The sequence below is a fragment of the Odontesthes bonariensis genome, chromosome 3 (genome assembly GCF_027942865.1).
Source record: "Odontesthes bonariensis isolate fOdoBon6 chromosome 3, fOdoBon6.hap1, whole genome shotgun sequence".
In the NCBI taxonomy this organism is placed as follows: Eukaryota; Metazoa; Chordata; class Actinopteri; order Atheriniformes; family Atherinopsidae; genus Odontesthes; species Odontesthes bonariensis.
In genome coordinates this window covers 44,545,722-44,571,733 of record NC_134508.1, presented here as the reverse complement: position 1 = coordinate 44,571,733, position 26,012 = coordinate 44,545,722, and the positions used below count along the sequence as shown (strand labels likewise).

General features: G+C 42.1%; 1 protein-coding gene across 1 annotated transcript; it reads left to right on the top strand.

Annotated features, from left to right (window-relative positions):
• Nucleotides 1-1,307: 1,307 nt before the first annotated feature.
• sypl2a (synaptophysin-like 2a) lies at nt 1,308-25,496 on the top strand. The gene is made up of 6 exons (XM_075461894.1): nt 1,308-1,475; nt 1,662-1,736; nt 8,356-8,471; nt 8,838-9,036; nt 21,908-22,081; nt 23,913-25,496. The coding sequence occupies exons 1-6, from the start codon at nt 1,461-1,463 to the stop codon at nt 24,036-24,038; spliced, it is 705 nt and encodes a 234-aa protein (XP_075318009.1). The 5' UTR covers nt 1,308-1,460; the 3' UTR covers nt 24,039-25,496.
• The last annotated feature ends 516 nt before the right edge of the window (nt 25,497-26,012 follow it).

The following is a 26,012-nucleotide window of genomic DNA, read 5'->3' as shown; positions in this document are numbered from 1 at the left end:
AGAAATTATGGATGAAAGGGATTTTACAGTAGCATAAATATTGCAAATAATGCCCTTTTCACTTCAAAATAATGAACTTTGAGACTGAATTTCTCCAAAATGATACAGTTAATGAGCTTGATACTGAGTGAGTGAATAGTCAGGATGTCCCTGAGTTCAAGTGTACACGCCTTTGTCAGAAATTATGGATCAAAGGGATTTTACAGTGGCATAAATATTGCAAATAATGCATTTTTCACTTCAAAATAATGAACTTTGAGACTGAATTTCTCCAAAATGATACAGTTAATGAGCTTGATACTGAGTGAGTGAATAGTCAGGATGTCCCTGAGTTCAAGTGTACACGCCTTTGTCAGAAATTATGGATCAAAGGGATTTTACAGTAGCATAAATATTGCAAATAATGCATTTTTCACTTCAAAATAATGAACTTTGAGACTGAATTTCTCCAAAATGATACAGTTAATGAGCTTGATACTGAGTGAGTGAACAGTCAGGATGTCCCTGAGTTCAAGTGTACACACCTTTGTCAGAAATTATGGATCAAAGGGATTTTACAGTAGCATAAATATCGTGCATAATGCATTTTTCACTTAAAAATAATGAACTTTGAGGCTGAATTTCTCCAAAATAGTACAATGAATATGTTTGATACTGAGTGTGTGAACAGTCAGGATTTTCCACAGTTCAAATGTATCAACCTTTTTCAGAAATTATGGATGAAAGGGATTTTACAGTAGCATAAATATTGCAAATAATGCCTTTTTCACTTCAAAATAATGAACTTTGAGACTGAATTTCTCCAAAATGATACGGTTAATGAGCTTGATACTGAGTGGGTGAACAGTCAGGATGTTCCTGAGTTCAAATGTACACACCTTTGTCAGAAATTATGGATGAAAGGGATTTTACAGTAGAATAAATATCGCGCATAAGGCATTTTTAACTTAAAAATAATGAACTTTGAGGCTGAATTTCTCCAAAATGATACAGTGAATATGTTTGATACTGAGTCAGTGAACAGTCAGGATGGTCCTGAGTTCAAGTGTATCAACCTTTGTCAGAAATTATGGATCAAAAGGGATTTTACAGTTGAGTAAATTATTTGCACGCTCCGTATCATGGACTTCCTGCATTTGCCATCATTTCTGTAATACGGGCGCACTTTAAATCAGGAAAAAACGAACGTCTGCTCACTTGACCGCAGTGCCTCACTGACAGGTGAGACGTGCTTGAGAGAACATTTTTGAAAAGCCATAACCGGAAGTAGGGGACTTTTATTTTGGCATGTTTGACAGCGGTTCTGTTGCCGTACAGGTTTTGACAGTTTGCCTGCCTGGACTCTGCCACCTGCGGACAGCTGTTGTATCGCATGCCAGCGTTCGAATGCTAACTTTAGATTATCTTCACGGATAAAGTGACAACATTTTGGAGTGGCATACATACTATTGTCTGTCCCAATGGACACAGTTCAGGTAAGTCAGTTAGTTTAATAGGCGAACAGGCACGAAGTAGCGTTAGCATGTAGCTAGCAGTGGGTTGGCTGGCTAACTAAGAGGGGAGGGCCATTTATTAGCTACAAGGTGACAAGCAGGTAATGATAGTTGTTTGGGCGCTAACATGAACATGTTTGCGTGTCACTTTACATACCCTGTTTGCAGAAAGTGGTGTCTGGATTTTCTCTGGACCTGGGACCATTGAAAGAACCTCTTGGATTTATTCGTGTCTTGGAATGGGTAAGTAAAGTTAGAAAAAACCAACCGAACATTAAAGGGCCAATAGGTTAGAGATGAAATCACATTCTAGTTTCTGTCACCTGTGCTCAGTGGTCCTAATTACTCCGAAAGAGTCCCCTTGGTTTATCCTGCCCATCCCACTGAGTCCATGTACTGGACAGGAAGGCATTAGAGTGAACACCGTCTGAAAAACAATATTTTTGCTTTGTTTATTCAAATCTCTGCTCTATTTCTTGGCTTTGGATTCAGTTTTGTTTTATTAGTGTTAACCGATCTGACACTGAAAGTCTTAACCGTGATAAAACTCCCGCTCTGCTGTGATGGTTACCAGGAAAACTAAAGACATTGTGACTTTGGATCAAAGATGCTGTCTTCTAGCAGATGGTGGCACCACACAGAGGTGGTGTTGGCACCGTGTTATGAAGATTGTTGTAGAAGCAGCTCTGCCAGGCTGTGGTGAGGCAGCAGAGAGCCACTGACCCTTTCACTGCATGAGGAATAAAGCAGTTCAGGTATGCCATGTCCAGTGTGGCTGCCAGCCCTCACAGAGCTCCAAAGGTGGGTGCTGCACCGCTGTGCTCCCTTGTCCTTGACAGCAGGTGGTGCTTTGTATAAATAAGGTGTGGGCCTCTGGAGCACCAAAATACTGTTGCTGATTAACGTATATGACCAGCATTACCTATTGCTGGGTCATTCCAGGAGGGTGTGTTTAAAAGCCTGCTTTTATCTTAATTGTGCAAAGTTGAGAAATGTAGTATAAAGTTCAGACTCAAATGGATCAACTGAATTGTAATCTCTAGTTACGTTACAAATTATTAGAATCAGTCAAACAATATATAAACACATGGTTAGAAATGTTGGAAACTCTCAAATTGAAAGTGATGCTGCATTGGGGTATTTATTTTTTATTTTTTCTGCAAAAGTGAAAAATATTTCATTTTATTTCAAATGAAACCAATTCAAACATAATCTTGTTCAGTTTTTTTTCATTAGTAAGGCATGTAAATCTATGAGTTCCCCAAAATAAAATCACAAACCTGTGAAATAGCTTAATGTGGCTTATTTAAGCACCCATGAATGGACTACAGCTACCTTTAACAATCTCATTTGTTTTACTTAATTGTAGATGTGGTGTATGTAGACTGTCCTAAGAATGAATTTCTGTAGCACATTTCTCTATCGTGCTCATGCTGATGAGCACATTACACTGCAGCCAAATCCAAGGTTTTGGACATGAACCCTTCTGATTGCTGCATTTTTTTCCTCTCGGGTTGATCTCAGTCTGAATAAGGCTCCTCTGTAGTCACACAAATCCAAGTTTTTCTTTTTGTTATTTAACAAAAGAAGTCGCCTGTATAAAGTTTGATGGCATCTAACACTAACCAGAACTTGGTAAGTAAGTTCAAATCATTGTCATTGAAATCATAGAGCTCCTTTGGTATTTTGGCACCAGTAAGTGTTCCTATGGGTGCAGTGAGGTCTGTACTAAAATTTGAATAACCAGGAACCATGAGGTCACAAATGCAGTGTTCCTATTGGTCACCCAAGTGTGGGCAGTAGATCTTTTCTCATATTTCAGTGTGATAAAAGGTCAAGGCATGTTTTCTTCTGTGATTTCTCTGCAGTTCAGTTTAGTAGTAGTCTGGATCGTGTTGTGAGGTGTTCGTTACTGTTGACGTCCATCTGCTTGTTGTATGAACTGCTGACCTTCTTGCATCAGCGCCTTGTGACGAGCTACTGCCGTCTCCTGTTTGTAGCGTTGTCGGCTGGAATGTGTGTCAGGTGGTGCCTGGGATGAAAGCTGAGAAATGTTGTGGAGAGTTGGAGATGCCTGAAAGATGAAACCCATTTTTGAAGATCCCAGTTAGATCCAGAACTGTGGGTGAGTTGGTGTTCGTCTCCCTGCGTTTTGGCCCATTGTTTCTAACTCCTGTGTAGTTGCTGTGATAAATTGACAATAAATGTGGGTGAAAGTGAGCAAAGGACCTAATTCTCACAAGAAAAATACAGAAGCAAGAAGCGCATGCCCTACTTAGAAGCTTTCTATTGGAGAAAAGAAGAAGAAGAAGAAGGGGGGCGAGACGTGTGTGGTCAGGCGTCACAGTGACTGTGGGATATGTTCTGTCACTGCAATGCTGCTGTTTAGTTGTAATGAAACAGGGATATTAAGACCACATCATGGGGAGAATGATGGGACATTTGTCAGTTTAATTCAGCTGTTTAAATCCATTTGAAGAGAGGCTACAGTGATGATTCAGCTAAATAACTGTGTCTATCTGAAATAGGTTTGAAAAATGTGATATCGTTTGTTTTTCCCCCTTTTTTTGTGGTAAGGAGTATTTTCTGTCTGACGGTAGCTGTAGGGGTGCCACTGAGTTGTTGACATTAAAAGTCTCCAACTTTCCTACATCCAAATTGTTATTGATCTATTCATTTTGAGGTGGGGGAGTTGTCAGTACTTCGTTATAAACTTATTTCTATGCTTCTATTCTCAGTTATTGTTACTAGATTAGAACCAACAGAATTCCTTAATAATTTAGTCTATGTCCCACTCACATTGACATCATTGTCAGCTGTCTGGCTCCCTGGTCATTGAATTAGCTGCCCCCCTCTCATGTGATCTTCATGGCATGCCCCCACACACAGAGAGGGGCAGAGGGGGTGTGTCCAACACATAGTCAATGTTGGTTCAAAGATGCGACGTGTATGAGGACGGGGGCTGATGTGTGTGTGTGAAAGGTGTGGGGAGCTGAATCCAATTTACAAAGTAGACCTTAACTGCAGTCTGTAGAGTGAATGCAGCAGCCTCAGAGCTGACAATAGCTGCATTCGGACAGAGCCGTTCTAAGAACGGTCCTCGTCTAATTTCGCTCTGATAACTGCCCTTCTCCAGGGGAACTGTTTCAGTCTGCATTCGCACATGAGTCGGGACCTGATAGGGACTGATGCGACGCAACCGTCTGCGACAGCGACGTGTTACTTTAGCGCCACATTCAACAACAAAACAGAACAAAACAAAACCTGGTAAAAGTAAGCAGAGAAGAAAAAACACCACAAAGAAGCTAACATGGAGAGCGGGGAGGCCACCGTGTTCATGGTCTGCATGATGGTGATATTAATCATGGAGGATCACATGGGGCGTCTAACATGGAGGCTGGAAGAGCTCACAGAGAGAGTCAGGAGACGAAGGATGGAGCGCAGGCCGTACTTCTTGGTTTCATGAAGGAAGGAGAGCAGAGCGCCGCAGACAAAGGAGACCACGTGTAAGTTTAACTTATTAAACACGCCAAGGTTGTGTCCGTGTCGTATGAGGAAACATTTCAGCCTGACAGCATGACAAGGGGCGGAGCTACCGACCACCAAGGGGCGGAGTTACCGACCATCAAACACCTCCGTCAGATGTGTTCCTATGGAACCCAGAACAGACCCAGCTGAGGAGAAGGAGCTGAAATGGTTCCAGGAACTGAGGGCCATGGTCCCTAGTTCCTGTATGTGCGAATGCGGGAAAAAACGGCCCCGTGGATTAAAAGGTTATTAGAACTGCCAAAGGTTCCTACCGTGGCTATGCGGCTAATGTGATGAATATGAGTATGATGACATTATGTTGCTCATGTAAGGATGTGTAGTGTAAATATAAATGGAACTGGAAATGCATATGAATGTGTGTGTTGTTGCACACATGCACGTAGATCAGATTTTGGGAGTGGAGCCCTCATTAATGCGCCTCTGATTGTCCTATTTCAAGTCAAAACGCCTTAATATTGCACATGTTGTTGTGATACTGAGAAGGCAGCCAGAACCAAGGCCAGAACATTTCAATAAAAGCTAAAGGTTTTCATTTCAAATGATTTTTATTTCATCTTTCCAGTTTCACAAAGACAGGTTTTAGTGGGCAGCGATCATGTGTTCAGGACCAGGATGAATCCAGTATTTCCTTCTTTCCGTGTGCTCAGTGTGAGTTTGTACTGGCTGTGTGATACACTGGATCCTGGAACCCCACTTGACTGTGTTCCTAGTAGTCTTTCCTATTAAAAATAGCATGAAATGGCAGCAGTCAGGATCTCATTGACATTGTTGGACCACTGATACAGTATCTTGACAATGTTTTTCCTGGCCCAGAAAAGACTTGTGGTGTTGGACAGGGTTTTTCTAGCTTTTGTAATTGCTTGCTAATCCTCTCATACTATGGATATCTTCCCACCACCCAATAAGGCTTTGAGATTTTTGGGTAAACTGTGTCCTGCCCAGCTGTCACAGTCTGATTCTCCAACCAAAGATTATGGTCCCACAGCTCCATCTTTTAGCCTGTGCTGTGCGTTAGTGTGGGTCCGAGGCTGCTAAAGTCTTGTCCAAACTTTCAGCGCCTGGGTGGTATCACACTTCTCTGCTCTGTCAGTTTGTCTTACAGGAAATGAACTCACTACCTCTCTGATTTCTCCACTTCCTGCTGGTCGACAGCATCCGCTTACTTTTTGATAACTTAGGTGATTTTTGGGAAAAAACCCTTTCTCAAAAATCTTTCACAATTAGTTTTCAAATTGTATTTATCCTTTACTCTGTCGTGTTAGAAATATGTAAGTAAAGATGTTTTTTCAGCCGATTCAACATATTAAATTGATGTTGTCTGTCAGTGAGAGAGATCATATGATGGGTTAGGGTTATGGGTCTGAACACTTGTCTGACTGAGCTACAACTTTGTTGGATACCAAAAAAGAAACTTATGACGACTTTGTCATGTTTATGTTTTTGTACTTCTTTTTTAAGAACTTTTTTACTTCTTCTGTGTGCTCGTCCTTTATTTGAAACAAATAATCCCTTTATGGTAAAGATTGTTTTACTGGTGCACAATTGTTAAATAAATAAGTAATTCAGTACATTTATATGTGTTTATTTGTTTTTTAAAAAATAGGAAAGAAATGTTTAAGTCAAGTCTGATGTTGCCTCTTTTCCACGCAATGAAACTTACCGTTTGTTACCATAATTCTGCGCTGTTTTTCTGTATTGGTATCGATATCGGACGATACTAAACCTCAAATATCGGTATTGGAGTTGAAAAAAGCAGATCGGTGCATCCCTAGATAAAAGACTTAGTCATGGACATAGAACACTACAAAAATGACAGATCAAACTTCTGTTTTATGTTCCAGGTCAAAAGGCATAGAGTAAAGTAGTTTACAGGAAAAAATATTTGGTTGAACCCTTTGCATTTCAAACAAAGAAGCCAAAGAAATAAGCGCTTTAATATTAAACCCATTCTTTAAAATAAAAGAGAAGTTTGGTATTTCTTTAGGTTAAACTGTCTATTCATTATAAAATGATGTTGAGATGGAATTTATATCAATGTGTGGAGTTGCAGGTTGATTTTTGGTCACTTCCAACATTGTTGTTTCTGAGTGTCAGATTCACTGATTGACTTTTTTAATTGAATAATTAAAGGGGCACTAGGTAGCATTTTCACCTAAAATTATAGCCTTCAGGAGTTTACCAATGGTTAAACAAGTCAATAGTAAGCGAATGAAGCCTGTCTCGCTCCCAACAGGGGTCTGTCTGCTGAGAATCCCATATGTAACTTCTGCAGAAGCGACCCGCTTCTGAAGTATCGCGATGCGCGAGAAGAGTCGTTTGTGTTTACGGCACTTAGCTAGGTACTGTATGCTAGTCCCTCATGTGGTATTCGTGGTGTAGGCTTCGCTTGCAGACTTGTAGGCTATGTGTTCGCTTGCGTTGAAGAGCCAACACCAAGCGTTTCATATTCTGCCTTTCACAGACTGAATATGAAACGTTCGATGTTGGCACTTCCCATCTTTGTGAAATTTCTCCAAGCGTGATCTTGTTCATCTACCATAGTGACCTGCGTTTTAGTTCGTAAAGAGACAGACGATGGTGCTCTAATTCCTCCTGAGTTCGAGACGTAGCCTAGCTTCAGAAATACACGGACTGACCTGATTAGAATAAGAATAGCGTTTTGATCCGAACAAGAATTGTTATCTACACATGAAAAAGGATTCAGGATTTTTACGACAGTGTAGAATTTCAGGTTGACCAGTAGAGATCGCTATACTACCTTGTATCCCTTTAAGATGACGTGTAGGGATGAACAGGTCTTCCTTTACACCAGGGGTCCAAAGGAACCATTATATGATTCATTATATAGTAACTACTCTCTTAAGACGGATTCAGGAGATGGCATTCAGACCACATGTAAGCTCTAAAATAACTTGTTGAAGAGTTGGACAGTTAATTTGTCAGCTTCAAGTTAAAAGGTTTGCCATGTTTGTCCTCGGTTCTCTGAGGGAGGGGGTTTCCTGTGTGGAAAGGGGATGTGACCACAGCAGGGAAGCGTGCGATAGTCAAGTAAGGGGAAGTTGGAACAAAACACGAAGAAAGTCTGGTCTTTCACTCTTCTCTGAAAGAGAAGAAGATCCAAGGTGTCAAAGTTCTATTGACTTGAGTTCACATCTCTACTCTGACCGTGTTGTAAGAAAAGTTTGTCATTTACTTTCAGCGCAGACCTTTTGAACAAAATCCGATTTGATTTCCTTTCAAACAGAAAACCTGGTAGCTTAGGACATGTCAGTCAAACTAACCTGTACCCTGCTAAATTCCTCTGCTTGAACAGGTCTTCACCATCTTTGCCTTTGCCACCACTGGAGGTTATTCTGGATCGACAAACTTCACTGTTGCATGTCCCAAGGAGGTGTTTGATGTCCAGCCCGTGTTTGGTTACCCATTCAGGTACTAAAGAAAGCTAAGGTTCTCACAGTTATAACACCAACACCAACGCACCTAGAACTTCACTCGAATGCCTGCTAGACCTCAAGTAGTGGATTGATGCCATCTTCTGGTGAAAAGTATCGTTACTCAGTGGATCTGATATTAAGGCCAAAACTGAGCTAGACTTGGATCAGTTGAAGGTTCTGCGTTATAGTTGTAAACAGTCTTTCGAACATGTTTAAAATCTCACTTCATCCTTCTTCTCCTGTTGCTTTCCTTGGATAGAACAGAATCACAGGTGAGGATCAGGTGAAATCTCACAATACTGAAATAAGAGTCCTCAGAGTACCTGGTAAAGCTGCGTTGTCCCTTACTTGTTTTCCTCAGGCTGTCGGCGCACCCATTTAAGATTCCCACATGTAATGGCACTACACGCAACAACACCTACCTGCAGGGCGACTTCTCCTCCTCAGCAGAGTTCTTTGTCTGCGTCGGAGTGTTTGGGTTCTTGTATTGCACTGCCACGCTGATCCTCTACCTGGGCTACCAAAATGTCTACCGTCAGACCACCCGAGGTCCTGTCATAGTAAGTACAGATCCTAACCCTTTTCATGCACATCTGAAGCAAGAGACAACCCATACTCTCAGCTTTTGTCACTTTATTTCACATCATTTTCTTTCATACATGATTTTCTGGAAATCACTGCCACATTCATGTCCTCCATCGAATGAATATGTATGTATGTATGCATCCAGCATAACTCAAAGTCATCTCCAGAATTACTCTGCAGATGATGGGCTGAGTACAGGTAAGTGGTCAACCACTTTGTGGTATGGTGTGGGAATAATTGTCTCATCTTGAAGACAAACAAAACAAAAGGGATGATTGTGGATTTTAGGACCAAGAATAAGCCAAACAGTCTCCATCTGAGGAGAATACAGATTCCTGGGAATACATCTGGACAGCAGACTTGACTGGTAATAGAACAGAGCAGCTGTCCACATGAAGGGATGGAAAAGACTTCTTCATGAACTTGTCCGTCAATGTCTGCACCAAGATGTTGCACATCATCCAAGTCTGGTGGAGAGTTGAATCTGCTGTGGCAGCAGCATCAAGGCCAGAGACTCAAACTAGCTATCAAACTGAAATGGATCCAGAGTAGCAGGTAGAACAGATTGGATGTGAAAAACACACTCATACCGTCCCAGCGGTATGAGCGTGTTTTTATTTTTTTTATGTGACGTCTCGTCAGAGAGAAAGTGGAGGTCTCTCACGCAGCTGGAGCGTAGTGCCCCCCTTCGCGCACCTCCGCTTGCTGTGAGTGACAAGAAGGCAGCTCTGCAGGCTGTATGATGGCAGAAGGAGGCGAGCCCCCCTTCTGTTTTTTCGTTGCCGCGTTGTCGTGCACCAGTCAAATTGTGTAACTTTGCAAGCGCAGAAAACAACAAACAGGATGGACCAATTGAAATCCAGACTCAGTGAAGAAGTGCGGCTAAGTCACCTGTATGACTCTGCACTGAAACAACATGGTGACCACGTCAACTCCCAGAGGAGATTGGAGATTGGCAGAACTTTGGGGAATTTGCTGTTGTTTCATTCACTGGAAGTGGCTTTGAGTATTATGAAAAGCGCTATATACTGTAAAACCGATCTATGATTATTATTATTGCATCCTGAAAGTAATAAGATAATTCCCAAGTGTGTCCACTGAAGCACACTATTTCATAACTAATGGAAAAGTTTTTTATTTTTCTTGTTTTTAAATACAGACATTAAAAATACACATTTCAGAGCTGTAATCCTAATACTGGCTGCCCCGTCACTCAGCGGTCCCTGCGCACCATCCACACGGTCACGGCTTTTCTCTGTTCTGGCCCCCCGATGGTGGAAAGATCTCCCGACTGATATCAGGACAGCTGAGTCGCTGCCCATCTTTCGCCGCAGGCTGAAAACCCACCTCTTCAGGAAACACTACCCTGATCCGCCCTCTTAGGACATCACCTGTTTCCTCCCAGCTCCTTACGCACTTATTTGTTTCCTAAATTGTCTTCCCATTTATCTAGGTACCTAACTTACTTACTCATACCGGCCCATGCCTAGTGGTGGCTTTGAGACTTGTTGGGACCATGGCCTGAATCAGGGAGTGTTAAAAATGTCTGTGAATCCCTGAGTCCTTCAGCACATGCACCGGGTTTGTTATCTGGACCAGCAGCCTTACGGGTGTTTATGTGGGACAGTGCACAGTGGCTGAAGATGGACACATAACCTAGTCATTAAGTGGGGGAGCTATTTTCTTAGCAGTTGTGGAGTTTATTGCACCCAAGTGTACAGATAATTTGTTGAGGTTGTTCAGCAGAGAGATGTTACTGTTGGCTGTAGCAATCTGTATATTTCTGAATGGTGGTGACTGCTTGCTTGGGCATTCCCAGTGTGTAGTGTCAAAGCAGTCCTGTAGGGCTGAGATGGCACCTCTCTGACCACACCGTACCTGCTTCAGAACTGGTTTTGTTTCTTTAAAACGTTTTTTTCTGTTGGTCTGTACTCTAGTATTCGCACAGCCGTGGTGTGATCAGAAAAGCTGAAGTGGGGGAGGGGTAAGGATTTAGATGCTCCTTTGTGTGTCGTATTAAGGCCTCAGTATGCTTCTCCGTCAGCTCTCCGTCAGCTCGCCGTCAGCTCGCTGTCCTTTCGAAGTTCTCCGTTGGGATGTCGGATACGCAAGGCAGTTCACCTCCCGATCAGTAGGGGTCGCTAAGTTAAATGACCCAATCTGGCGATGTCTATCGTGAAAGTGGTTGATTGGTTGTTCACCTTCCGGGTCCGTTCCACTCCTCACAGTGAACGATGGCGACCGAGAGAGAAAGACTGTTGTTGGAGTTGGAGCTTGTTGATATTGAAATGCAAATAAATTTGACCAAATGTTGACCGGCACACAGTAAACTCTTTCAAAAATGGCGGTGTTGTTGTTCTGACAGGAAGGAGCTAAACCGGAAAAGTGATTCCGGAAATTATGTTGTTAGCTGACCAATCACAACCCTTGTGGTCTCCACGAGTCGCGCTCGCCTCGACGGATAGATAGATATGTTGGCCGACGCACGCAAGCGACTGAGAGGGCTCTCTGTCGCCGACTATTGAAACATTCGTCGACTAATCGGATAATCAAATCAAATCAAATTTATTTATATAGCACATTTCATGTACAAACAGTTCAAAGTGCTTTACATAAAATAAAAGCATTGCAGCAGGGAGTGGAAGAAGCATTAAAATACATAAAAGAATATGAAGAGAAACAAATAAAATCATTTAAATGAATTTAAAAACAAGCAGCAGTCCAGATAAGTTCAAAGATATCGTGCAGATTTCCTGCATAAACACATGAGAACAGAAATGTTTTTAACCTGGATTTAAAAATGTCTCCATTTGGTGAAAGTTTAATCTCCACTGGCAGTTTGTTCCACTTGTTTGCAGCATAACAGCTAAATGCTGCTTCTCCATGTTTAGTCTGGACTCTGGACTGGACCAGCTGACCTGAGTCCTTGGATCTAAGAGCTCTGCTGGCTTTATATTCTCTGAACAGATCACAGATTGTAAACCATCAGCAGGCTTTTAAAATCTATTCTGTGACTGACTGGAAGCCAGAGTAAAGATTTTAAAGCTGCTGTGATGTGTTCAGATCTCTTAGTCCGGGTTAAAACTCCAGCAGCAGCGTTCTGGATGAGCTGCAGATGTTTAATGCTCTTTTTGGGAAGTCCAGTTAAAAGAGCATTACAGTAATGGAGTCTGCTGGAGATGAATGCATGGATGAGTTTCTCCTGGTCTGTTTGGGAGAGGAAACCTTTAATTCTGTTGATGTTTCTGAGGTGGTAAAAAGCTGCCTTGGTGACAGCTTTGATGTGGCTGCTGAAAGTCAGATCTGAGTCTATCAACACTCCGAGGTTACCAACTTGGTCAGTGATTGTAAGGGCCCGAGTCTCAAGATATTTACCAACGCTGACCCTCTTCTCTTTGCTACCAAACAGAATGATCTCAGTTTTGTCTTCATTTAATTGTAGAAAATTCTCTCTCATCCAGGCGTTTACTTCCTCCAGACACTGACACAGTACGTCTGCTGGGCTGCAGTCGCCATGGTGACAGAGACACATAAAGTTGTGTATCGTCTGCATAACTGTGATAATTGATTAATTAAAAATTATTAATTTTTCTTAAATTTAGCATGAAGTTGCTTTAATTATGTGGCAAATGATAATAAACACAAGAAAGATGGGTACTTCAATGAAAAAAAATGCATCTTTTATTCAACTTTGCTGCTGATTCAGGAATAACGTTAAAGCTCTCTTTTAAAGCGAAAAAAACGCCTATAAAATGTACAATATACATCAAGAAACAAAACGTATTGGCTTGAATGTTACTTGAATCTTAGGCTACGGCTACACGAAAACGAAACGAGGTTTTTTTTTAAAACGGGTTCGAAAATTCTTGCGACCACACGGAAACGCGCTGCTGTCCAGACGAAAACGATGAAATGAGGCAGTACACACGCCACTGTGTCACGCCACGCTGTGAGACAATAGAGAAGTGTTAAAATTGGCTCCCAGCGTCAACGTGTGACTGACGCAAAAACGTTTTAGCTGTAACAATGGAAACGAAACGAGGCCGTTTTCAAACTTTCCCACTCTGGAACCCGTTTTCAAAAACTATCGTTTTGGGGTAGTGGGAACGCCGGCTCCGTGTGGCCGCGACAGCGAAACGATAAGAAAAAGTATCGTTTACAGTGAAAAACGTTTCCGTGTAGCCGCAGCCTTACCAAGGCGAGTGGTGTACAATGTCTGCAGACAGCCGCAGCATCTTGACACCTTGCTGCCATGTGTCTCACCTCCTACACTGCAGGCTCTGTCGGCTCGGGAGCATGTTAGGTGGTCGAGTCGAATGCTGTCGTTAAGCCACGTTTCCATGACGTTTCATCCACATTATGCAGGATGAACCTTAGGATACGGGGGTGGTCAATTTTAGTGTCCAGTGAGTGCACATTAGCAAGTAGAATGGATGAAATTGCCGGCTTGTGCGGGCTAACCATTTGCCTAGCTTATATACTTCTGTTTACCCCATCTTCTGCTTCTTCTTCCTGCACCTCCACTTTGGGAGGAGAGCAGCAGTCCAGGTTGGTGATATGTTAGGCCTGTGAAGTAATCTCAGGTCCCGAAGTTGAGGTCTAGTAGCAATGCAGTGTTAATTTCGTCAACCAGGACGATGATGAAAATATTTCGTTAACGCCCCTTTTTCCCATGACGATGACGCACAAAATTGCTTCCAGAAAATAAAAATGACGAGAATACAAAATGATTTTCTTTAACGAGACTAAGACAAGACGAAATTTACAAGCCATGGACGAATGGACATTAAAAAATGTAATTGTTTATAATTAATTTGTAATTGTTAATATAAGTGTTTCTTGAACTTCATAGAAGATTACGCGCTGTTGCCCTGTTTGTCCCTGCACGGCGCCTGTCTCACAGTGCCTCGCGCGGCTCAATCAGTGATAGTTCAGTGAGTCGAGTTCAGTTGAGTTTAGGCCCTTCCCATGTCAAGTAACGTAGCCGGTAGCTAGCTATAACTTAACCGTAGCTAGTTCAACTTTGCAGTCCAGTCATGGCGTCGGGCTCGAATACCGGTATAAGGTTTGTTGGAGCTGGGCGAAAACAACGCCTGGATGTATGGAGCCATTTCGTTTACAACGCAAAGGACAACAAAACAACCTGCATGATAATGATTGATCATGCCGCTGGTGGTGGTGTGATATATGTTAAAAATAGAAGCAGTGTGCGGAGAAGTTCTATTATGTACAGTGTTGACTAAAATGACTAAAATTTGACTAAGACTAAAATTGATTTTCAACATTGTGACTAAGACTAAGACTAAATTGGGAAGGCAATGACTAAGACTAAAATTGATTTTCGACATTGTGACTAAGACTAAATTAAAAAAAGCTGGCGAAATTAACACTGGACTGCAGACTGTATTTGCACCTCAACGTAGGCAAACCAAACTTTCACACAAACACGACGATTTACACACAGACACTGTTCTCGGGAACATAATGACTGCTTCTAAGGAATGTTTAGAGAAAAAAGATACTGCAAAATTTGAATTTTCATTTGGATTCAAGTATTTTTTCATTTAGTTAACGCCACAATGCTGCAAGTCCACATTTACTGTCAAAATGTCTGTGCAGAACTAAAAGAAAAGCCAGATGTTTGTCCTGCTGTCATTGCAGATCTTCAAAACAAATGGCAATTTTGTTGAGATAGTAATGTTCTTGTGTATCACAGAAATAAACAAGAGGACATCACACGACAGAAACAGTTTCAAAGTCTAAAGATAAGCAGTGGAAACACAGGGCTGCAGCCAGAGACTGAATGGAAGCAGAACAGCAAACCCAGGAACATAGCCTCATCCTGCTCTCATGCTGCAAACCCTGCTTTGGTGAGGAAAAACCAAACTTCCTTCTTACTGTCGGACAAACATCAGCTAAAAAAAGTGAACAATGTGTCTCAGATGTGAGCAGTGATGGCAGAACACAAATGTGCACTAAGCTAAAAGAAACAGCTTTTCAAACTCCCTAAGAGATTAGTTGGTGCTAAGAGTACAGCTTAGGTCATTATTAAAGATGAATATTCAAATGCCTTCTTGACGCAGGCTCACAGTGACCACGATTTCTCAACTTTTCTATGAACAGCACAAGTCGGAGCAGGAAATGAATTGAATTTTCATGAATGACAATATATTGAAAGTTGAGGGGGCAAATGGACTAGCTGTGCATTCTTTGAGCTTGATGGAGACCAGTGTTACCTTAAAGGGGAACTCCGGGGCATTTGAAGCGCATTTCCATTGCTAGAGGTTGTCAAATACTGACGGTAGGACACAGACAGGTGCAAATCGGCGCTCCCTGTGCAGCGATTGCGCTGTTTGCGCAGCCTGTCATGCTAACCAAATACGTGGTGGCTAAGGGGCAAGCGCTAACCCTTCCACGTAAAACAACAACTTGCACACTGCAGAAACGTCACACCACTTTATAAACCATCCGACAATAAAGTCACAAGCCTTACCATCAAAACCATATGCATGGTTCTCACATTACTGGCATGGGGACGTTACAAAACAACTTTATAAACAGCATGTCACTTACCTCTTGTCGGTAGGCGCGCGCATGTGAAAGCCCAAAAGAGTCAATGGACGATAATCCCATATACAAAACAATTATCTTCTCTAGAAAAACTGCGTTCAAGTATTTAAAACATTACAACAATATTACTGGGCATGTATTGTTGTAATGTTTTAAATACTTGAACGCAGTAGAATTGCAAGAACGTGTTATTTATGTCACCATGGTCTGTCAGTATATCACCCGTATTTGACTGAATCTTTGTAATTGAGTGAGAGGCAGCTGCCTGACGAGCTTGCATAGCTAGTAGTCTACTCGCTTTGTCCCCGAACTCGTAAGTGTTGTGCCGAGCCTTCATAATGAGACGTGTTGCTTCATCAGTGGTTAACAGGTCAAGTTCAGTTTTTAGTCTTAGGCGGTCTTTATAGAGGTCTGGGGTGGGGCTTTGAACATATTTTAAGTCAATATCTGATATTTGTTGAAAGATATTTTGTAATCTTGATTTTTTTTCTTTTATACGTGTGGAGGCGAAGGCTATGATTTGTACTCGAATGTATACTTTAAGAGTCTCCCATAGTGTCGCATGTGTAATCTCTGGGGAGGTATTTGTCTCCAGAAAAAAGTCAATTTGGGATGAAATGAATTCTACAAATTTCTCATCTGATAGCAGAAGGGGGTTGAGCCTCCAAATCCTATTGGAGGGAGGGCGGTTTGGGAGGTCCAAATCAAAGAAGATGGCGCCATGATCTGATATTACAATATTAGTATATGAACACATTCTAACCTTGGGTAACAGCCTGTTGTCAAGTAAAAAATAATCTATGCGGGCGTAAGTGTGATGCACTTTTGAAAAGAAGGAATAAGCTCTGGCGTGGGGAAAATTAAACCTCCAGACATCTGAAAGGCCACACTGACCCATAAAGTCTTTCACAACTCCTGCTGACCTGGTAAGATTGTGGGGGTTGGTTGATGACCTGTCAAGGGTGACATCCAGTACGAGGTTAAAGTCTCCTCCTATTATGAGATATCCATTATCAATTTTTGGGTATTGTCAGGAATAGTTTTTCGAAAAAGTTACTGTCGTCGCAGTTTGGTGCATATAAGTTCACCAGAATTACCGGGTTGGCAAAGAGCCGTCCAACAACAATAATGTACCGGCCATTGGGATCACTAATTACCTCTTGGGAGTGAAAAGAGATGTTTTTGTTAATTAACATGGCCGTTCCCCTTGCTTTTGCATTAAACTTGGAATGGAAGACTTGACCAACCCTGCTTTGCTTAAGACTGGAAGCATTAGCATTACAGAGGTGTGTTTCTTGTAAAAATGCAACATCTACTTTCAACTGCTGCAGGTGGGATATAATTCTTTGTCTTTTAACCGGCTTGTTGACTCCCTTTACATTCCAGGATATGAACTTGGTGGTGTTGGCTATCCCCTTATTGAGATTGTTATTCATATTTATTTAGGAGTAGTAGAGAATAGATGGAGATGCAGTAGTGACAACAAGGTGATGTATTGTCTGAGGAATATTTGGCAGCAGGAAACATTGGTGGTGGTGGCGGGGGGCGGGGGGCACACACAAAACAAAACAAACAAAAAAAAAGAGAGAAAAAAACAACAAAAAAACCCAGAAAAAGCAATATTACAATCGTGTGTGTGTAAACCTACAGTCCTCTCTCGGCTAGTACCTTTATTCATTTGTGCTTTGTGAAACTCTGCACTTAAAGCTGCAGTCTGCAAGATTTGTTGTTGTCATACGTAAAGTCCTAATTTTTGCCATTTTAAGAGTTTACATGATCTATCAGAACGCTTGAAGTTGAAAACGGTGACCTCCGTAATCGCAAAATGCAAGAAATGCTTATTTTTTAACCGAAAAATAAAAAGTTATTCAACTTCCTGTCCCGCCCCTTCAAAACACATGAGAACTCGTGCACGTCTACGTGCACACCAGATGCGCCCACACGACTCCTCATTCATCAACTCACCTGTCATTTGCGATCATGGAAGACACAGTAAGTAGACTAGCCCGTAATGAAGTTCAATAGTCCAGATAAATAAGCGTGGGGACGAGCCTACCTTGTATCGCGCGTGCACAATCGGTGATTGACAGGCAGCAGAGCCCAGCTCGTAAACCTGATTGGTTACCTTTTACCGGTCCGGTCTGCAATTTTGTAAACAAACCTGCTGGCTTTGGAGGGACCTAGAGGGACATATAGGGGACCTAGAGAACTCATTTTTTTTTTTGTATTGGGGTATTTAATGTACTACTTTCAGAATCCCCGGACAGTTCCAGGCATTATGCGTGAAAAAGAGTTGCAGACTGCAGCTTTAAAGCTCTGTCTTTATGAAAAACATTTCCATAGAATACATAAAAAAGTAAGATTGAGTTTGGTGGACCACTCTTTTACAAGTATTCAAGCAAAACCAAACAAGAAGCTTGATTCTTAGTCAGCAGTACTGTGAAAGGCAGTATTGATAGCCTATAAGAAAAAAGTTTAAATAACCAGCGAGTATGTCATCAGACATCATCAAGGCATAAAGCTGTGTTCAAAATAATTCTATAGGTTATGTTTAAATCACCCCAGTAAACAAACAACTAGGGATATAAGCCTTTAAAACTGTGAACTAAGGCAACTGGTTCTCAGTAAATTAGGGAGTCTGTCCTTTAAAACCAGCCGGCATTATTTATGAAAAAAGGAGAAAGGAAATAGCCGGGTCCTTAACGGAGTGATCAAGGCCATCTGCTTAAACAGTCCCCTGGCCAAGTTCAACACAGAACAGCAATTGTAGCCTAATAAATAAATTAAATATTTCACACCCCGCTGTGTGTATAGGGTCCAAGACGCCTGGTATAAGTCTGTATTTGCCAAATACTGTTCGTTTAAATGCGGGTAAAATAGAAAATAATTTTTTTAAAGAAAGAGAAAAGAGAAAAAAAAAAAGGGGCCGCGGCTTTTTCAGGCAAGAATGACTGTTCAGACTTCAGGTGCCGGACATTGTAGATCCGTAGTTAAGTTCACTCACCAAACAATCCATCAGGGTCGTGGTAGAAAGGAATAAAGTCCCTGTCATCATGGTTGTTGAGGGGACTCACCCAGCTGGTTGTCGCTCACCCAGAAACGCGGCGGCTTCAGCAGGGGTGTTGAACTCGAATCAGGACCCCTCGGCGATTACGCGGAGCTTTGCGGGGAAGCACAGGCTGAACTCGTATCTCGCTTTCCTTAGCTCGGCCTTAATTGGGGTGAAGGAGGCTCTCTTCTTGGACAGCTCAGCGCTGTAATCCGCATAAATGTGAATCTCCGTGCCCCTGTAGGTCAATGAGCCTTTCTCTCGGGCAAGCTGCATAATTCGCTGCTTCACCTGAAAATGGTGGATGCAGGCTATGAAGGGTCGGGGCGCGCCGTCCTGTCTCCTTTGGATGGCCAGCCTGTGTGCTCTATCCACGGTTGGAGGGTGAGGGAAAGCATCGGGGCCGAAGATCTCTCCCAGGAGGGATTCAATGAAGGTTGGTTTGTTGCCTTCCATCCTCTCTGGTATGCCTGTTATACGAATGTTGCACCTTCTTGATCTATTTTCAAGGTCGTCCACCTTCAATTGCAGTTGCTCGTTCACTTTAACAAGTTTGCCGACTGTGGACTCCATCGTGGTTAGTCTCCCCTGGAAGTCATTCATGGAGGTTTCAATAGCTTGAATTGTCTGATCATGTCTGGCGATGGCGGCGTGGTTGGCTGAAATTTGTGCCGTCAGGCTTGTTATAATCCGCTCCTCCATGCCCGCGAGCAGTGTCTGTATGTCCCCGAGAGATGCTGCAGGCGGATTGTCTTGATTTTCATTCTCTGCGGGCTCATTGCTGGTTAGCTCCTCGGAGGCTAAACCGCCATCTTGTCCGCTCTCATTTTCAGCTTTTCTTCCTTTTTTAACCATGATGAGTTGAGTTTTAAAGGTAACAACTGTGAGAAAAGCCTTTCGATGTTCACCACGCTCTAAATGAGTAAATATTAATGCAAATATCAAATTGATGTCGAATGGTGACAGAGCCCTTCCGACTTGCTGGCTACTCCATCGCTCACCCGCCGGAAGTCCTCCATTCTGTCTTTTAAACTCCTCACGTCACGCCACGCCCACGTCCATCCCGCATCAATTGCTTTCACATCAAACTCGGCTCGGCAAAAACACTAGGGTCCGACGCGGGTCGAAAGGCGAGTCGAGTTGACACACGGCAGCCCGGGTCGGCAGTGTGAAAGGAACAGCGGACACGCTAAATTCGCGGATTAAACGCGGGTTATTCCTCAGTGTGAAAGGGGCTAGTGTTTCTCAAACTGTGTTGGCCTAAGAACAAAACATGGTTACCCCTCAGGCGAGCCTAACTCAGGAGCCTAGTTTGGCCTTCAGCTTTGCCAAATCTCCGGGTCCTTCTGAGTGGAAACATCGCATTAATCACCTTCTTAATAGCATGCCTGAAGTATTTACACCGCATGACTTGGATGTAAGGGGGAACAGACAAAGTGATGTATCTCCCAGAAGATAGATAGAGAGATATATATATATATATATATATGAATGAAGTTCTGCTTAGTCAGCTCGGAACACGGCAGCGGCCACGCGGGGTCCGAGGGGATTTCTCTTCCGCTCTCTGGGCCTTCCTGGTTGTGGTGGCTGACTTTAGCGGACTTCTCAGTTGCTTCTTTTCACCGGGAAACGGGAACGATGGTGCCGAGGGCTGTGGTTAGATGATCGAATCTTCTGAGTGTCAGTGGGTCCGTTGCTTCTCTGATGAAGTGAACTTAAGTTCACAGAAGATTAATAAAAGGTTGCTTGGAGTTGGCTTTCTGAGTAGGAAAACTTCATTCTGTTCTTATCTTTGTTCGGGTCTTTCTTTCTCTTCTCCGGGGTCTCACTGGGTTCTGGAGGGCTTCCTCCGGTCGTCCTCTGCATCGCTCCTCCTCACGTCCTTCCGCTCTCTCCTGAGATTATGGGAAAACTCCCAAACTCTGGTGAGCTCTTCTCTCCTTCTCAAACCATCTCCAACTCTCTCTGAGCAACTGTTCTCTGCTCAAATCTCCTTCTGAAACTCTGGGTTGAAACTCTTCTGGAACAAGAGGCAAGAAGCAAGAAAAACAAGAAGCCAGAAGCGAGAGACCTGTGTTTTTCGCGGGCTCCGGGTTTTGACTCTCGGAGGCGGGGCGTGACGTAAGCTTACACTACTCTTTCAGCCAATGATATGCCTGAACTGTGTAAGATGATCTGTTTTGCGTGGGGATTTCTGGATGAGACAAAGAAACTCTTATTTCTCCATTACTCTGTCTCATAGAACATTTGTCTCGGTGATTCTGAAAACACCACATCTTGTTAAGATATGCAGATTAAAGATATAACATAGACTTACAATATAAAGACATCAAAATAACACACAACGTAATTGATGATTATGACTTTCAAAATTCAGATGAATATCTATGAAATCGTGACATATGAATAGTGAACCACACAATGTTAATTTTCTGTGTTAACAATGGGGATACCAAACAAATACCAAATAGATACCGAAGGGACATCGTTAGAAGTTAAAAGTTACATATATCTTGTCCATTTTACTGAGTCCTCTGGGATTTAAATGTTCAACTAATCAACACTGCAGACCACTAGGGGGCAATGTGGTTCCATCAGGCAGGTTGGGCATTTTCAACCAAGATCAGTTCTTTGTCAATATTTAAGCCAGAATCGTACAAATTGTCTCTATATGCGTCTTGTGATCAAGCTGGAAACCTGAAAGAAATTGTATACGGTTATCAAACACATTTAATATAGTTTTAAGGTTCGACTAAAAGTGAGTCTTAGTGAAGTCTTCTCAGTTCGTGTGTAGCCATCTGGTCGGTCTCTGGTGGAAAAAGGGTGTTAAAATGTCAACTTAGATTCATGGTGAAGATAAGATAGTAAGTCTCCACATTTCCAACAGAGAGATCCTTTGTTCATTCGAGTTTTCCAATTTTTATGGCAAGTGTCTGTTGCTTATTTTTCACTCCCAAAAGCTCTTAAGGGTGTTGTAAATTAGGCAGTTTTCTGTTCTCTGGATCTGGTTTTTATCCACATACGTAAACATCCTCCACAGGAATGTTGGTTTTGTCAAAGTTTGAAAAACTCTTAATCCACACGGCACTGTGACTGCTACATATATATATATATATATATATATATATATATATATATATATATATATATTATGTGTACTTGTGTCTAAGTGCATATGGTATCAATATGTACATTAATATGTTATTTTTCCTTTTCACTGTGACCAGGACCTGGTAGTGACGGCTGCCTTTGCCTTTCTGTGGCTCGTGTCCTCCTCGGCTTGGGGCAAAGGCCTGACGGATGTCAAATGGGCCACTAACCCCAGCCACCTGATGAAGTTATGTTTGGATATCTGTCAAGCAGGAGATTTCCCTTCCATGGGCCGTCTAAATGCCTCAGTGGTAAGATGTGTTGGAGACAACTGACGCAGGCCATATTAAACCTTTCTGATAAAACCCTCATTTCTCAGTGTGCTTACGTTGGTCCTGTGGCACACAACTGTGGGGAATTGGGTTTGATCAACTGTAAAAGCCTACCTATGGAACAGCCATCCAAATCTGATAGACATGATAGAAGTGGCTGCTCCAGTAAATTGGACAGGGGGCCGGGGGGGCCGGGGGGGGGTTACACATTGATAGAGAACTTTTAATCTTGGGTAGAATTGAAGCACCTACTACTATTGAAACTATGGGGCCTCTGGCCCTGGAGTAATGCCCTTAAAGCCCCCCACGTCACCTCACCTGTTTTGAAACAGTCTCTGAAAGTGGGGCAGTGCATTTTATACACAATGCAAAGCAGCAGTACAGTAAATAACTACAGAAGGTTTGCACAAACTGCACAAACTGGGGCAGAAAAAAGGGAATGAAATTCCCTACCGCAGTAAACAGAGTTTACAGTTTGGTCACACATAAAGTGCTCTTAAAGGTAAATTAGCTGTTCACAAGCAGATGGTTTTTAGGTAGGTGGATGTGAACATGTGCCGTAAGAGTGCAGATGTGCTGCCAAATGCAATATAATGCAGATATAACAGACATGTTAAAAGCAGCTGTACAAGAAGTGGAACAATTAACTAATTCATTTTTTATGTATATATATATATATATATATATATAGCGCCGCCAAATACAACAAATGTCATCTCAAGGCACTTAGATAATAAAGTCCAATTCAAGCCAATTGGAATTCAATTAATTGTAATCATAATTATTCATAAAAACTCAAATACATATCCTTATGAAGCTTCAGTTCAAATAAACCATCTACAACTAATTGTAGCTGACTTTATCTTTTACTTCAGATATAGAGAGTTCAATCATTTTGCTGGTTAACTAGCAAAATAAATTAGTGGCTGAATAAATGAAGGTAAAAAAAATGTATTGATTGTCTCTGAATGTGGTGCCTGAGCCATGTCGTGGGTGATCTCTGCTGTCTACATGCATTACCCTCCGTTAGCCCTGTCTGGCCAGACCAGATATGTGGAACGGGCTCCCAGAGAAGTGCAGCTCTGTGTCAACTCTTGCTTACCTGTTTACCATTGCATTTATTAACAGAATTGATTGAAATGGATGACTTTGAATGATCACTTTCACCTCTCTCTGTCTTGAACTAAATACATGTTTAGAAGAGTTTGTATGTGCAAACAGGTGTGATCTGCAAACGTACTTTCTGAGCACAAAGTTTCCGTTATGTCCCCTATCCTTATATGAGCACGACGGACTCAGTCTGACAGTGCACTTTTTGGATGTGCTGGATCAGATATACACAGTGAAATATGCTCCAAAATGTCTGAAGGCTGTTTTCAGCCCCTTGTCGACTCAAGTAATGAAGGCAGCTCTCTGGTACGAGTCAAGTTTCTGAATGCTTTCATCCAAGCTGCTAGTTTTCACTTCCAACATCATGCACCGCATGGGAGTGAGTGGCTGATGATGGATTATTATGGCAGGCAGTGCACTCTGGTGTTTAAAAGTCAAACCACACCTTCTCCTTCACTGCAGCACTCTAACATGGAACTCTGGGAAAACATGAGACTTATATGAATGCATTTTCCCCAAAATATCACATATCTGATGTGGCGAAATAATTCTGGTACTTTTCTACTCATGACTAAGCGTGTTTTGTGCCCACGTGATTTTTAATACATGGCTTGATATTAGTTAATGAGTTTCTAAAGCATTGAGCTGTTAACCTGTATTTGTTGTTTGTTACTAAAGCTGTTTCTGTGTTTTTCTTTAGACTTTTGGCTTTTTGAACCTGATCCTGTGGGCAGGTAACTGCTGGTTCATTTACAAGGAGACTCCTTTCCACAAAGATCCCAACCCACCAGCCACCATGGAGGAGGGAGGAGCCCCTGTGCCTTAACCACATCACTGGGGGTCCTAAAGCATAGCCATTTTCCACCAGAGAAATGTGTTATGTGCCGCAGTGATGTTAACCTGCAGAAATTAAATTAAAAAAGAAAAAATGTTTTTTTAGCTCCCAGCCCCGTTCTTTTGTTCTTTAGCTTTAGTTCGTCCCTAATCTCTGACTACCCCTTTGTTCTACACTTTTCCCAAAATGTTTATCCAAAACTGTGCCCCTATGAGCCTTCAAAGCATGAGTGCAAATAAAAACTAATATGCTTTTCCACTTTGTGCAACTAGAAGTTTAGGTTAAGTAGCATGAGTTTCAACATGGAACTGTACATATGCGGTTTTGAGTGCAGCAGACCTGCAGTGCTCCACATGAGCTCCTTGTCCTCCCTGCAAAGCATCACCGAGTGTAAAATTGTGAATCTCAGATGAAGCTCAGCCAATGTAGGAAGAAAAGGAGCTAGTGTAGCCATAAGAACCTTACAGAGGCAGATGTGTAGGAAGGAGCAAATGCACAGCATCCAGTGGGTGAGTTACAGCCTGGAGTCCACAATCTTTCACTGATGCTGTCCCCCTCCAATGTTAGAAAACACTTAGATTCAACACACTTTTTGTTTACTGACACTAATGTCTTCTGCACTTTTCATATTATCCTGGTAAGCAGACCTTTATTGGAAAGTGTCATTTCCAGCTAAGTTTTCAGGTTGTAGAAGCATTTAGTTTGTTTTCAGTCCAAAGCGAAGGAGATTCTGCAGGGTTACTCCAGGTGCGTTTGTGCTCAACCTCACATTGGAGTTGACACGTCGGCCCAAACTATGTTTAGCTTTCGTTTGATGTAAATGTTCCAGCCTTATCCCTCGTCTAACACTATTCCTTCTTTCAGCCATCAGTGACATTATTTATATACAGTTCATATGTATTTTTATCAATCTGAATTGGTCTGCTGCATATTTGAACAGTGATGGCTTCATGTTTTTCACAGGGGAAATGTTTCAGTGTGTAAGTCCTTTTTATTTTAAAACTGAATCTCTGTAAAGTTGGTTGTGCCCCTGAGTACCTCCGACTGAACTCTGTTGTTTCCCATTTCAACAGATGGACTGCTGTTTTCTTTTAATCCTGCTTGTTGTGCTGTTGATGTGAATTGATAACCACTACATTCATTGTCGCTTTTTGTGTTGAATCCATGAGTCACTCTTGACTTTGTCAACATAGCACATCTTTGCATTACACTAAGATGCATCTGTGGTAATTAACTCAACATTAATAAAGTGTTGGCTCATTTTGACTGCAGGGAATATTGGACACCCAAGATTAATTTTAAAGATAAATAACGGTTCATTTAGAGTAGCGTAAAAGTGGGATTTTTATGTCATGGATTATTTGACGATGAACTTTGTGTATTTTATCCCTTGTTTGTGCAAATGGTTCATCTGTATTGACACATGTTAAAAAAGAGAGCTTCACAACTGCTGGATTCTGTCTCTTTTCTTCTTTTTTTTTTTTTTTTTTTATTATTATTGATGCATGAGTTTAGAAGTTAGCAAGCTAGCAGTTCACCACGCATTCTTTTGGTTAATGGATAGTTTGACATTTCCGGAACCTCTATGTACAGTGGCTTGCAAAAATATACTCACAAGCCCCTGGATGAGTGCCTCGATGTTGGAGTTCTCCCCAGTAAGCGAGAGGGTCACCTCGCTGCGAGTGCATTCGCAGGAGGGAAGGTTCTGACTGTTGTTTGGGCCTATGCACCAAAGGGAAAGGAGATGTGGCCTGGAGGTTGTCGGTGCCTTTTGTTGGGATAATCGATAGACCCGCTTGTGCACATCAATGGTGGGGGAAGTCCCCAAGCTCAAGAAGGAGGCTTGTCGGGTTTGGATGCTGACAGATACCGAATGGCCAAAAGGACTGCAGTGTTGGTGGTTGCTGAAGCCAAAACTCTGGCATGGGAGAAATTTTGACTTTCTAGGTGAGAACTGCTAACCTG